The sequence below is a fragment of the Neltuma alba genome, unplaced genomic scaffold (assembly GCF_004799145.2).
Source record: "Neltuma alba isolate B1F8T4 unplaced genomic scaffold, ASM479914v2 tig00010294_pilon, whole genome shotgun sequence".
Taxonomy (NCBI): domain Eukaryota; kingdom Viridiplantae; phylum Streptophyta; class Magnoliopsida; order Fabales; family Fabaceae; genus Neltuma; species Neltuma alba.
Window position 1 is genome coordinate 818,609 of NW_021635212.1, and position 15,158 is coordinate 833,766.

The following is a 15,158-nucleotide window of genomic DNA, read 5'->3' on the forward strand; positions in this document are numbered from 1 at the left end:
ACTAGATGGATCATGAAGGGAGACGTGCCACATTTAGTGTCCAGAAGTATCTTCAATAGGATTATCTTTAATAGGAAGATAATTACTCATAAGGGGGAAAAAACAATAAGAAAAATATCAAAAAAATTCGTGCCAAAAATGTATAAATCCCAAGTGTTGATTGAGGTTTCTTGTTTTCCCTTTTCTGTTACTATAAATTCCTCCCTCGGGTGAAGGACTATTGTAGAAAATAAGCCATATGTTCATTGAATAGAGGGGGGAACCCACAAATTCCATCAGGGGGAAAATGGAATATGGTTTGCTGAATATTGATTTCTCGCGAGTAGGGAAGGCAAAAAAACAAAATGTTTGGATGAAAAGCAAGCTATAATTTTAAAGGTAATTAATTATATGGGATACGAATTAAATATGTAAAGAAATTTATCTCAATTTATTAAAAAGTGTTTTTTATTTTATGTTCCAGACGGCCATGATAAGGTTTAGGTTGAAACTTTAGGAGGTGTTAGTAATCTCTAGAAGTATTTTTTAAAAATATTTTCACATAAACTGAGATAATTTTTTTTCCATATGCTTAATTCATATAGCATAAAAATACTTTTAAAATTATTACTCCTCCGGTCCTTAATATAGGATTCAATTGTTGAGTTGATTTTGGTTCTAAATATAAGACCCATTTCTCATATTTATCAATTTTCTCTAAATATCTCAATAGATACTCCCTCAACCATAATCAAACAGAAGAGGAGATGGGGTATTAAGAAATATGATTATGTTATTTTAGGAAAAACGTGCCACATTTCTTATAATTAACTAACTTACCTAACTTCCTTAATCTAATCAAATTAGTTAAATGGCTCTTATATTAAGGACCGGAGGAGTATTTGGTTTTTACCTAAACGAGACAAGATGGAGAAAGCTTTTCAAAGAGAAAGGTTTTGCTTTCTGTTTCCAAAAATATTGGCGCTAATTGACGGGTGTCTGGGGCTATTAACATAATGGTGAGATTGCTCAATTTTTAAAACATTATAAGTGAAATTACATCACAAATTACTTTAAAATGCTAGATGCATCTTAATCCTATATTATAAGCAGAAGGGTAAAGGTTAGCATTTTGCTACCAGCAATTAATTTTAACTGTTACTCCCTCCGTCCAGTTATATAACTAATTTTGGATTTCATCATGTAGATAAAAAAATTAGTTAAAAAAGTAAATAGATAAAATTAAAAGTTCTTTCTTCAAAATACTTTTATTTATGGAAGAGAGAGAATATGGATGAAAATAGATGATAGTTTGAAAAATGAGATGATTTTTTTTTTTTTTTGATACAGACGAGGGCAAGGCCCGACAAAATTTAAAAGTTGTGGGGATTAGATCCCATACTCTCCTTCTGCACAAGGTCCCTCATATCAATAGGGCACACATCAAACAAAGAGGATTTAGACAGCCCCATTTTTGCCGGAGCGTCTGCCACCGTGTTGCAACTCCTTCGAATATATTTGACTTTCACATTCCAGTTAGCTGCCAAAAGTTCCTTGATTTTCACCAGTAAGAGACTACATGAGTCATTTCCCATCGGTGTGGATAAGAAATCAACCAAGATTTTTGCATCAGACTCTATGATGATCTGTTTTAAACCAAAGTCCCAAGCCGTGATTAAGCCTTTATATAGCGCCCATTGTTCAGCTTCCTGAGCACTACAAATTCCAATCTTATAAGTGAACCCAGCTATCCACTTTCCCTCATGATCTCTCAATATTCCTCCACAACCGGCAACTCCAGTACCCACAGAGACAGCTCCATCAACATTCACTTTCACCCAACCCAAAGGAGGTAACCTCCATAAATTCGAGCTAGTAGAATCCAGCTCCACAGGACAGGTTTTCCCAGATGTCATAGTGAAATAGTGCCAAGTATTATAAATGATGGCGTTTGGATTTATCGGTTTCTCAAAGTTACTATTGAACGCAACCTCATTTCTCCATAGCCACAATTTCCACACTGAGACTCCCCATATCAGGTCCCAGTTCTTAATTCCAGCCTTGCCCATGCTTTCTTTCAGATTTCCAGCAACCCAGTCTTGTAGCGAATAACTAAAGAATCTCTGGATACAGATAGGATTCAGCATTTTTAACCAGAACTGTCTTGAATATTCGCTCCGACTCTATATATAAGCCTCACTTTTGGAAAGGGGATTTAGCCTACAAGATAGGCTTTTTTTTTTAATAGTTTGTCTAAACATTTATTATATTTTCTCTATTTTGCTTTTAGTTTACTATATTTAGTACTCCCTCCCTCTCATTAATACTAGCATGTGCTTCCCGCGCAATGCGCGGAGAGCTTGTAATTTGAAATTTTTTATTTTATTTTATCAAAAAGGAACTCACCTTTTACTACACATGAATATATCATAATTCATGATATTTCATGAATTCATTACACATTAAAAATGAAGATATGAAAATTTCTAAGCACAATCTCTAAGCTTTATTTAAATGATCATATTTGTTTCATTACATTTGTATCATGTACAAATTAATATAAATTATTTCCTACTATTAATTGATAAGAGTCATGACATTTTAGCCTTCAATCATAGTTATGAGTTCAACTTTATCTTTTATGGCTGATCCCAAAAAAAAAAAAACTTTATCTTTTATGACTCCTGCTTCCAGTTAACACTTAGATATCATATTGAGTGCAAATTCTTACATCGTCCAATAATAGTTGATTTTTAACAACCATCCCACAATTATGTAAAAATATTTTCCATCCTATCATGCTCCTAACTCACATAGAAGATTTATTCAATAGTAACTATAACCTTCTTTTTCAATGATAAAAAATAATGGAAAAAAAACCTCTTTATATGTCAAGATTAAAAAAAAAAAAAAAAAAAGCTTACTTCCTCATGGAACATATGAGGGCGTGGGCTTCAATGGTTATAAAATTACAAATAATCATATTGCATCAACAAACAAATAATCCACGTTGGTTAAAAAAAAAAAAACAAATCATCCACTTTTAATTATGATTTTCTAAATCCTACCCACGTCAAGGATACATATTTTATGGCCTTACATCCCCCAAATAATTCAAGGAAAAAATTAGAGCAGGTATAAAATTTGAAGAATTCCATACTAAAATAACATCAATCATTAGCATCATATAAAGGAACAGAAACGCAGCATCACTTGCAAGGTGCTTAAAGTGCGGGAAAACACATAACAGGGATGTTATATTATATTATTGATTCATGATGTGCAATAGAAATTACCAACCTTAAACATAAGATCCTCTAGATTTAATGATTTATACTATTGTGCAACGAATTCAAATTAAGAGACAAAAGTTACAAAAGTGACTTAAATGGGAAAATGACGCGTTCACTTAAAAACTTCCCCATTGTTTGTCCGCATTCTTTTTCATAAAGAAGCTTTAAAAATTAACATATAATACAGACATTGTAGTTGACCAATTATATATACATATTGACGATATTGCTACACTGGGAGACGTGTCTCATAACATCTACATGATTAATACTAACAATACAATAATACTGGACATTGTACTCATAACAATGTGTTCTGCACAGAATGGTCAGTACTTTGATGCAGATGACTCTTATCTTTGACAGAGAGGGCTGTTGATAGCGTAATGGTGACAACTTGGCGGCATGAACAATAGCACATAGGAATAAGAAACTTGCACTAAGATAGCTTCTGCATAATATTTCCTCACTCGTATCGCCAGGGGAACATATTTATCTCTTTTACAGGCATTGATATTGCCATGTACCGCTTCACTGGTATACCAGAGACAAAAAGCTAATAGCTTCCAATGGATTATAGTTCCTTGTGCCTGCTTAATTGCATCAAAAATGCATAAGGCTACATTGGAAGTTTTTTAGGCACAGTATTTCCTTTCTGAGATAGAACATAAATAACGAAAATCTTCTCGTGTTGACTCATTGATCCAGATAGGCAGATACAACACACTGGGGAAAAAAAAAAACAACAACAACAACACAACACCATATTTTATGTAGAAGCTATTAGCTTACAACACAGGAACTGAGAGGTGTACTAATTAAAAGATATAGAAGCAGTGAAAGAATGAGATAGCCAATATATGTACATAACATTAGAATTTATTCAAAAGCTGGGTATACTTTCAACAATTTTTGTAAATCAATGACATATTAACTTGGTCAGGCCAGATTATTAGTTTCAGACAACAAAAACACAACTTTTCTTATCTACTTTCATATAGATACCTATAATATCACCCAATAATATTTCTATTTCCTTTTGTCAGTAGTTGGTAATTATGAAATATCCGCTGAATGAAACTTCTAAAAACAGTCCTTCCCCAAACTTTCTACAAATCAAAGTTAGCCTTGCGATCAAAGCATGTTATTTGTTTTCCTGATGCACGCACGTTTAAGAATTAATGGTTAAGTGATACTAAACTCTGTGAAACAGAAAAGAAGGAAGAGAAAACTGATACAGAAATCTATAAGTAGCAGAGGAAAGGGACAATACCTCAGAAAAGTCATCCTCTAAATCTCTGATTTTATGTAAAAGTGATTCTCCCTGCATTTACTTCTGGACTACCAAAATCTCTTACAACACTTTAGATTCAGAAGAAAGAGCATCCACCTGCAACTTCTACGATGCCTCATTTGGCAGAGCATGAGAATATATTGTCTTTTTTTTTTTTTTTTAAATCATGTGCTTTGTTAGTTCACGCTTGTATTTGACAGCAAAGAAGCATTTGAATGTGTTTCCACTGATTTATACATGATCTGATATCCTTTTTTTTTTATTTGAAAACAAATGTGTGAATTTTTAACATTGCATGGAATGAAAACTTCATGAGATAACTTTTGCATATTCTGATAAGTGATGATTTAGTTGTTGAAGTTTTATGGTGAACATTGCTTCTTATATTCTGAGTTTATGTTAGAATGAATTGGATTACTATTGTTATTAATGCTATGGTCTTTTTCTTGAGTCTAGCAGATCGAGAATGCGAAGTTTTCATGTCCTTCCTACTTTGTATATATACTTGGGAAAGTGATGATGGAGCATTACCCATTTGTTTATAAGGATCAACATATTATAATAATGTCACTTAAATTGATTATTATAAGTGTGAATCCAGATGTTCATTATGAAGTGCATATAAAGTAGTCCAAGAACACAGATTATATACGCAGCAGCTAAAAACTACACTTTATTTGAGTGAACATACATGCTTGTTATGAGAAAATACAGAAGCAATCAAACCAGTACCTCAGCCTTCTCATCTTGCCCGCTCGTTTTAGCTTCAGCTGGATCTCATCAACCTTTATGGATAATATCTCAACGTCGTTTGAGCTCAGGATATGCAGAACCTTTGCCATCCTGCTAAAAAATAATGAACATCATTTTAGTTTTTACATGCCGTTAAAGAATTAATTAAAATTATAAGTAAGTCAATCCTTAGACTCAAAACCTTATCATTTTAGTTTTTAATAATAAACCCCATACCTCACAATCAAAGAGGATCTTCATTATTATCCCCAGCACACAGCACGGCATGTTTGCACTTACCTGTAACCCATTGGTAGAGAGACGAAATCATACATGGAAAGAGAAGATGCCCGCTGAGAACTTCAATTTTGCTGGGAGCAGTGCTTGTCCAATATCGATATCAGATCTTTTAGACCTGACAATCCCCATGGCACAGAGAACCGTATTAGTCAGAAGGTGAACAGTTATATATAACACACAAACACAAGATGGAGGATGGGCCGGGGAGAAAAATAAAAGGCGAAGAAGGAGATAACAGGTGCTGAAAGTGATATGAAATGTTCTTGATCATAACAACAGTGGTTCTATTGTGGTTACATTCCTCCATAGTTGTGGGGAATGGAATGAAAGGGCGACCATCGAAAGTCTCTCATATCTAAGCATCTTGTTCTCTACCTTCAACCTCTTCCCATCTGCTCTCCTCGCATTTAAAGCAGGTCGGTTCTTCTTCTGAGACATGCATCTGGATCTGTTTTTTTTTTTTTCCGGGTGTTCTCTGTGTTTTAGGTATCGTTCTCTTGCCACAAAGAAAGAGGGCGAGGGCATGGTCAGAATCCTCATCGTGGCTGGTGCCGTTGCTTCTTCGGTGCTAGCATGATCGCAATATCTCCCCACCGTTCACACACATCTACATAAAAGATTATCGGTAATGGGGATCTACAAGATAAATTTAAAAGAAGATCAGGGGAGAAGCAGAAGCAATAGTGAGAGGGAGATGGATGAAGAAAATTAGAGGAAGAGCAGAGAGCACAAATGCCTTGCTGAATGCTTAAGATGGAAGCACGGATTCATCGGCGAGCATGAAAGAAGACTGTGAAGAAGAAAAAATCATAGAGCGGTTTGTGGAAGAAGAATTTGAGGTGAGAATGAGGGAGATAGGAAGGTTATAGCATCTGAGGTAGGCGATGGGGAGAAGTACAAAACCGAAGTTGCCACACGGCGGGAGGCTTGGGAATTTTGAAATTTGAATTGGTAGAAAGCTCCTTAGAAGCATATGGGCTGAATGCAGAGCCCAAGGCATAACATTAACTAAAATCAGCTCAAACGAAGCCCGAGGTAAACCTAAAATGGCTTGTGAACAGTAATATGTATCTAAAGCTGAGAATAAGCCATATTTGAGCCGGCTTCGTGGAAGAGTATTTATATATATATTGATGATTACCCTTGCATATTCTTTTTCATCGTCTTTTCATTTATTGCTTATCTCATTTACTTTCTCAATAAATAAAGGCAAATTTTTTTTAAAAAAATATATTTCTAACCTATTTGTTATTTTTAGCTATTTTTAATTTGGTAGTTCATTAAATGTGATTTGATTATTTGAAGTTTATATATAAGACCAGAAGTTTATATATAAGATCAGGAAAAAGTATATTGAATATTAAAATAAGTAATTAATGAAAGTAAAACAGAAAATTTGCTAAAAAATTTAAGATAACATGTAAATGTTACTTATATTTAAAAATAAGAAGGGATGACAGATGTTGCATATATTTTGTGTGTGTATATAATATATATATATAGAGAGAGAGAGAGAGAGAGAGAGAGAGGAGAACAAATCATGCTTATTCATGGTTCCTGACTTCTGATTGTGGGGATCACACAATAAAAACGAAATTTTGTTTTCGTTATCCGTTAGTTCTCTCCGGTTACTTAAATCCTCTGTTAGGTCTGCACTTCGAATCTTCCTTTTGCCTTGCCCTGAACAGCGTCAATTTGAAATCTCTAAACCCCAGACTCAAGCTTCACTCTTCGTCCGAGCGGCAATCGAACCCGATCCCTCTTGCGCGCGCTCATGCCCCTCTACCTTTGTCCTGCAATTTGAACACGATCCCTAACTCAGCAATTGAACTCATTCGTGAGCTTCAAACTCGCGCTTCATTCTTCTTCCAAGCTTCAATCTGTATATGGGCTTGTTCTAGTGTGTCGGAAAGAACAAAAAAGTGAAATTAGTGTTCTTTCTTCTCCTCCCTCCCCCCCTCCCTCACTTATCCTCTTACTCGAAAGCGGGGCTGGGCCATGTCAGTTCGAACTTGAAAGATTCGTTGAAAGATTCAGTTGGTTTCTCTCCGTGCAATATTCTTGCCTCTCTTGTTGAGTCTCGCGCATTTTGAGCTTTTGCAGTCATGGACGCCCCCATTATCGGTTAGCTTTCTTCTGCTTTTTCTGGCTCTCTTACGTAGCTCAAAAGAGCTCTATTTATAACTTAATCTTCCCCCGAACTTATTATAGTTTTGAAACTGATTTTTCCTGGCTGTTCAACGAATTCTGTTGCATTTTGAAGACCCACTGCAGGGAGATTTCCCAGAAGTGATCGAGGAATATCTGGAGCATGGGTGTATGAAATGTATTGCGTTCAATCGTCGTGGTACCCTTCTTGCTGGTAATTTTCACTATCATTGTTCGCTTACTAAATTTATAGGTGTTTTCCTCGCATTTTCTGGGTTTCTAATTTTGTTGCCTCTCCCGGCATTCCCCTGCAAAGCTTTGTCCTTGTGGACCATTCATAGTGTGCTCTTGCGGGGATTCGTTGGCAGTAGCTTTCATGTATTCATTGCGGGGGATTGTAGGGTAGTAAGAATCCTTGTTAACCCAAAAGAAAATAGAACGGGAGTCAATTTTCTTGAAAGATAAATTACTATACAGAGGTCGTCATTATTTCATGTTTGACTTAAGGACTTCAATTAAAGTATAAATCATGGATGAATTAAACTGGTCTTTTTGGGCCCGGATAGCAAGAGAGCCATCTATTTCGGCTTATCGCTTATGTGGATGGACATTTTAATATTTTTCATATTTACAGTGGTTGTAAATTTGTGCATGTAACTAACACTGTGATACCTGCCTACCTGGTGTGGTGAAATGACAAAATGGGTATGGATTACATAGTAAGGTGTTTGTTTCCTTGATTAGAGCATACTGGACCTTGTTGATCTAGGATTCGCCAATTACTGGTCCTATAAAGTTTTCTTCGTTTTCTTTTCTTTAAGAAATTTAAAATTTAAAATGGTGTATTGAGATTGGTGCTTGCAAGGATACGGTTTGCGGAAGGGAACAATATTTTACATGCTTGACCTAAGTTGTACTCTCAATGTTATGCAAATGGTTTCCCTGGTTGTGAACTTGAGAATGTGGATAACGAATGCAAATTCTTTAGTGCAAGTTGGTCTCCTGAAAATAAGGTGGAGAGATGGGTGTTACTGTTGATATGTTTGGCTGTGGGATGATTATATTGGGAAATAGGGCTTTGGACATACTAGTCAATAGAGAATTTTTGTACATGGGGAGAAAGAATCTGTTTGGACAGATTTTTGGGTATATGTTGCTTATGAGTGGGCATTAAAGTTAACAGCAAAGGCACTGGAAAATCCCTGGGGTCAATAAGATGAAGGAGCATACTGGACTGAAAATAGGAGTTCTTGATTCTATCTTTTTTTAATCAAACTTTTGTTTGGACTGTTGCTTAATTGATGTGTAAGATATTGTCAATCATGCTGATTTGTATTTAAGGTGAACTCCAACTCCTAGATTTCTTAAGGTGGTTACAATGTCAAGCTGTTTAGGGAAATGGAGCAAGGGATTGCATGATCAAATCTCATCGTCACCTTTACATGACAGTCACCTTTCTTACCTTATAATGAGTGTAGACTGCATAGTTTACAATCATGTGATGGCTCTAAACTTGTAATGTTTTTATTAAAAAGAATAAATTGGGCTATGCTTTTTCTTTTGTCATTGCCATTTAATCTATGCAACTGTGTGATTTTTCTACGTCCATATGTGCTGCAGATGTTCAGTTTGGAAAACCAAGTTCTATCAAGTTGAAATGAAGTATCGCTTTAGAAAACATTTTGACCAGATTATATTCACAACCTTTTGTTTTCCTATATTTTAATTGGGTTGGATAATTTATGGAATCCTGTCAATTAGTAATTTCTTATTGATTTGCATGGTTAATTTCTGTAGCTCCAACTTAACGCATGCTCTGTAGTGTTCTTTTTGGGTCCGAAAATGTTTGTGTGGGACTTGATAAATATTATGGGAAATTTTGAAATGTTGTGAATTTATATTGCACCGTTGATTCTAACTCTGATTCTTGATTTATTCTTCTGAATCAGCTGGGTGCAATGATGGAAGTTGCATTATTTGGGATTTTGAAACCAGGGGCATTGCTAAGGAGCTTCGGGATTTTGATTGTTCTTCTCCCATCACTAGTATATGTTGGTCCAAGTATGGCCATCGAATTCTTGTATCTGCTGCTGATAAGTCATTAACGTTGTGGGATGTTAAGAGTGGTGAGAAGATTAAGCGAATAGTTTTACAACAAACCCCTCTACAAGCCCGACTTCATCCTGGTTCCTCTACTCCATCTCTTTGCTTAGCATGTCCTGTCTCGTGTGCTCCCATGATTGTTGATTTGGATACAGGAAACACTACTTTGCTTAAAGTTTCTGTCCCAGACATAGGTAATGGATCAACTGCCCCATCACGCAATAAGAGCTCTGATGGGTCTACCCCCTACAGCCCAACTGCTGCATGTTTCAATAAGTATGGGAGTTTGGTTTATGTGGGGAACTCAAAGGGGGAGATTCTTATAATTGACTATAAAGGCAATGAAGTACGTGCCATGGTTCCAATCTCTGGTGGTTCAGTGGTCAAGAGCATAGTATTCAGCAGAAGTGGGCAGTATCTGCTCACGAATTCAAATGATAGAATAATCAGGGTCTATGAGAACCTTCTTCCACTGAAAGAAGAAATTAGGGCCCTTGATGACCTAAATGAGAACCTCAATGATCTTAGTGATGTTGAAAAGTTGAAGGCTGTTGGATCTAAATGTTTAAATTTATTTTGTGAGTTTCAAGATTCCATCACAAAGGTGCACTGGAAAGCACCCTGCTTTAGTGGTGATGGTGAATGGGTTGTCGGTGGTTCTGCTAGCAAAGGAGAGCACAAGATTTACATATGGGATAGAGCTGGGCATCTTGTGAAAATTCTTGAAGGACCTAAAGAAGCCCTTATTGATTTAGCTTGGCATCCTGTTCGTCCTATTATTGTATCTGTTTCTCTGGCTGGCTTAGTTTACATCTGGGCCAAAGATTATACTGAGAACTGGAGTGCGTTTGCTCCTGATTTCAAAGAGCTTGAGGAAAATGAGGAGTATGTAGAACGAGAAGATGAGTTTGATTTGATTCCTGAGACTGAGAAGGTATGAACGGATTTGCATCATGCAGGTCATCTTTTGCGTACCCTACTCTGGTGTTTTTTAATTCCGACACATATTACTCTTGCAGGTGAAAACATCTGACGTTAATGAAGATGAAGAAGTTGACATTGTTACAGTGGAAAAAGATGAAGCTTTCAGTGATTCTGATATGTCTCAGGAAGAGCTCTGCTTCTTGCCAGCAACTCCTAGTCGTGATGAGCAGCAGGACAAGTGCATTGAAAGTTTTTCAAAGCTGGTGGACAGTAATAATTCTGGATCCCCTCTTTCAGAAGAGCCTGGACCAAATGGACACATGAACCATGCATCGAGTCCACTTGAAGGTAACATCATGCGTTGCAGCATGAGTTTGGCTTATTTGGGTTCAAAAGAACACCAAATTCCAAATAAATCAATAACCCACATATTAAATTTTGTTTGGTTGTGCGGGGTTATTTTAGCATTTTGGTTCCTTATCCTTGGCTTAGTCTTTAGCATAACTTCAGTTCATTAGCAGTTAGTACCCTTTAGGTTGAAATGAAAAACGTTTGTTTGCATTTTTCTTGTGAATCTATGACTCTTATGTAGCCTTACATTTTTTCTTCTGCAGATGATGCAGGAGGAACACATATGAAAAGAAAGCGGAAACCATCAGAGAAGGGGCTGGAATTGCAGGCAGAAAAAGTCAAGAAACCCTCGAAATCCAGTAAATCTTCAAAATCCAAAGTAGATCTTTTGTTGATCAGGATAATGGTGACAGTTTATATGGTGATGAACTTTCTGATGAATGACGGCATATTTCTTTTTTGTAATATCAGAAGATGGTTCATGATAATTTCTTTTTATTAACTTCATTTATCCACTTGTAATATTTCTATCATATAGGTTTCTTTGCTTGTCTATCCCCTCCCTACTGTTCCCCTTAGTTCAGGCTGGCCTAGTAATAGCTGGTGTGCCCATTCCTTTATACGGTTGCTGTCTATGGGAGGGAATTATCACCAGATAGGTTTGAGCCCATCAAATTACAAGTTGGACTCATGAAGTAGTAGATATGCAATTTCTGTCACTTCAGTTGACTGAATTATGGCCTAATTGATTTGCGAAGCAGTGAAAACATTCGAGAATAATGTAGGACGGATGTGACCCATATAAATCTTCGAAAAGGTTGAAACTCGGCTAATTTTATGGACGGAAACGGTGCTATAGCTGTTTCTTGCACAGCATTTTTTTTTTTTGGGACTTCCACATGATCCATTTTTTAAATAATGTTTACATCAATCCATACCATGTACTAGGCTAGAAGGACGTGCAGGTCAACGTGAGTTTGAAGTAACTAGAAGTTGTCCTGCTTATTTACAGTATGTTAAGATGTAATTATTGGTGAAACTCTTGTACAGAATCATGTCGAAGGAAGTAGATATTCGTTTGTCTATTGTCTTGCTTGGGAACGAAGCTTGAAGGATGCATAAATGCCTACTGCCACCATCAGGATTGCTGCACCTGCGTATAACAGCTTCTGTTTATCTTCTTCCCTGAACTTGTCTGCGAGTCTTGTTGCGGCCTGCGAAGCAGAGTTAGCTATATCCCTGACGCCTTTTCCTATAAAGGATTCATTTTCCTTCGTTCCGTGATTCCTTTGATTGACTTTACCAGTTTAGCATCCGTTTCTTTCTGCGTTTTCTCAGGGGCTTTCAAGCTAGAACTCCCCTTTTCCTTTCTTGCTTCTCCAGCTAAAGTCTGAACCTTCTGAGGTGCTTTTCCTGCCTCTGAAGTCTTGCTGTTATCTTCTTGAATCCTTTCCTTCTCAGCGCTCTTGTTTTTCTCATGCTTCTCGTCGTCTAATTTACCTTTTTGAGGAGTTCCCTCTTGATCCTTTTGAGCCGTTCTAGATTCTCCTTTTGGTTTTCTTGGGGTGGAAGCATCTTTAGTCTCCATCTCATCTCTATGCTTTTCTTCCTCTTTGATACCTTTCTGGGGAAGTTGTTCTTTATCCTTTTGAGGCATTTGAGATTCTCCAGTTTTTTCTGGTGGGGTTGGTGTTTCATCTTTTTTCTTATCAGATTCTCTCTGACTCTTGATGTCAGATTTGGGTTGTTCTTGAGAGACACCTTTCTCACCCTCTTTAGTGGATCCTTCTGATTCAACAGCAGAAGCAGCTGTTGGAGGAGTGACCTGTTTAGTTGCTTCTTGGGCTGGTTTTGGTTCTTTGGGAGTAACACTTGAAATTGGCTTCTTTGGGATGGTAATGGTGACAATTGTTCCATCAAACTTTCCCTTGAGCTTATCAAAATCACATGTCTCTGGAATTACACGCTCTTCTGTGAATCGTTTCCGCTTATTATCAGGAAGTGGTTTTTCACCGAAAACCCTAATTTTCCTCGTGTCTGGCTCAAAGCTTGCACCAATTTGTTCTTTAGTAAAACCTGGAGAAAAACTCATTTATCACTTTTTTGATGGTTCCATGAATCTGTTCTTTTTTTTAAAAAAATAAAACAAAATAATGATAACAACAACAACAAAAAGCTGAGTTATATTGAAGTATTGGAATCCAAAAGTTCTCCTTTTGTATTGATTTGTACATAAATGTTCTACCATAAAACCTGGGTTAAGTGGTAATATTAAATGCTTAAACAAAATCTTGAATTTATGAAAAAATATATATTAAAAAAAAAAGCGTGTTGATCATGGATATGGTTTATCCGAAAGGAAGAAAAGATATGATTACACAAATTGAAACGACTATTCATTAAGAAAAACTTCCACAGAAGTTGGTTGAGAGACTAATTTTGATCTTATGAATTTATAATTTTTCCTATGTCATTTTTAATTGGTTGCTCATTAAATATGACTTTCATCAATAATGGTTTTATTAAAAAAAAAAAACAGTGAGGATAGGATATTTTAGAACAATTAACATATATATATTTTTACATATAATTAATGTCACTAATTTCTTTAATCTTTATCAATTAATTATCTAGTTTTTAAGAAAATTAAATCATTTTTCTGAAAGAGTTTTTTTTAATAAAAAATTAATGTTCAAATAACAGTAAAACTTAATGGGCTTTACCAAAGTGATTGATCATTAAAAATTGTACATGTATATTGAAAATGCAATGATTATAATGTTTGTGTGAGAGAAACCCAACAGAGACCGGGTCCGAAGAGATTAGTTTTTCACAATATAGTGAATTAGTGTTTGAATTCTTGATAAGAAGTGTTGGACAGTTTCTCGAACAAGTTTTTCATGAAAGATTACTTGTGTATAATAGAGAGAGAGAGCTACACACACAAATATGAAAATATAGGCTTTAATTAGGTAAAGATGCATACAGACCAGGAATATGAACAAGAAGAAGAAGAGCATCTGGACTGTCCTTCTCTTCCACAAGCGGCTTGAAATCTTCATATGTTTGCGTTGAAGCCATATCGGGTAGCTTGTCTGCTATCAGAAAATTATGGCAATTTTTCTGAATTGCATGCAAAGGCTTCAACTTCCAATATTTATAGAGGGGATGGTGCCTTGCCTTCCTCGGCTTCTGGGTTTGATTTCCTATCAATGAAGCTATTTCTTTTCTGGTTGCTTCAGGAATAATGTAACGTGATTATTGAAGTTTATGAAGGAGTTTGTTTTCCTAGGCGATATGTGAGGCATAACTTGTTCCAGAAATAAGGTAATATATTAAGTAAAAGTCATTCCACAAAATCTAATCTATTTTTTTTATTTACTATTCATTATTATTTCAAACTTAACAAATCAAATTTGCCTTAATTTTTTAGTTTGAATTATTTTCAAATTTACAAATAATCCGATTCTAATTAATTTTGATTATACTAGTTGATAATTAATATTCATTATCTCATTATTCTTTGTTCATTTTATAGTTCATTTTTTTCTAGTTAAAGTTTCATTATATCTCCTTATGGATTTGCCAACCGTCCGTGGTTTGTGAGCAATGAAAGGGAAGGGAGGAGGGTTGATATTTGATTGAGTTAAAAAAAAATGAATAAACTGGGTGGCAAGTTTTCGATTAATTTTTGGGTTAAAACAATATGGTTAGTCCCTAAAATTTGCATTGTTTGGAATCCTTCATTTTGATTCTTTAAGTTTATTCCATTTAAAAGGTTTGGCCTGTAGGAAAGCTACCCTGTGTTCGGGGCTGTAATTGGTTTGCAACCCCGAATTAAAAAAAAAATATATATAATGTGCAAATCACATAAAGGTTAATCATTAGAATTTCATGTCATTTTAACACTTTTTTCTTGGGTTTTATACACTCTTAGATATTTTTTTTTTTCATCTTTTAGCTTTTATCCTTGTTATTTTTGAGCTTATAAAGTTTGTTACTTTTGCAAGGTATATTTTGGCATTAAGAGTAAT

At 35.6% G+C, this 15,158-nt stretch overlaps 2 protein-coding genes across 2 annotated transcripts; one reads left to right on the top strand and one right to left on the bottom strand.

Annotated features, from left to right (window-relative positions):
• Nucleotides 1–7,178: 7,178 nt before the first annotated feature.
• Nucleotides 7,179–11,869, top strand: LOC114755534 (protein RBL-like). The gene is given in 6 exon segments (XM_028944427.1): nucleotides 7,179–7,722; nucleotides 7,862–7,960; nucleotides 9,696–10,783; nucleotides 10,869–11,121; nucleotides 11,388–11,501; nucleotides 11,504–11,869. Coding segments are annotated over 6 exon segments (1,638 nt in total). The 5' UTR covers nucleotides 7,179–7,703; the 3' UTR covers nucleotides 11,569–11,869.
• A 337-nt stretch (nucleotides 11,870–12,206) lies between these two features.
• LOC114755584 (inactive protein RESTRICTED TEV MOVEMENT 2-like) lies at nucleotides 12,207–14,237 on the bottom strand. Its single transcript, XM_028944470.1, has 3 exons — nucleotides 14,115–14,237; nucleotides 12,428–13,200; nucleotides 12,207–12,338 (listed from the first exon to the last, which is right to left on the bottom strand). The coding sequence occupies exons 1-3, from the start codon at nucleotides 14,203–14,205 to the stop codon at nucleotides 12,207–12,209; spliced, it is 996 nt and encodes a 331-aa protein (XP_028800303.1). The 5' UTR covers nucleotides 14,206–14,237.
• Between the last annotated feature and the right edge of the window lie 921 nt (nucleotides 14,238–15,158).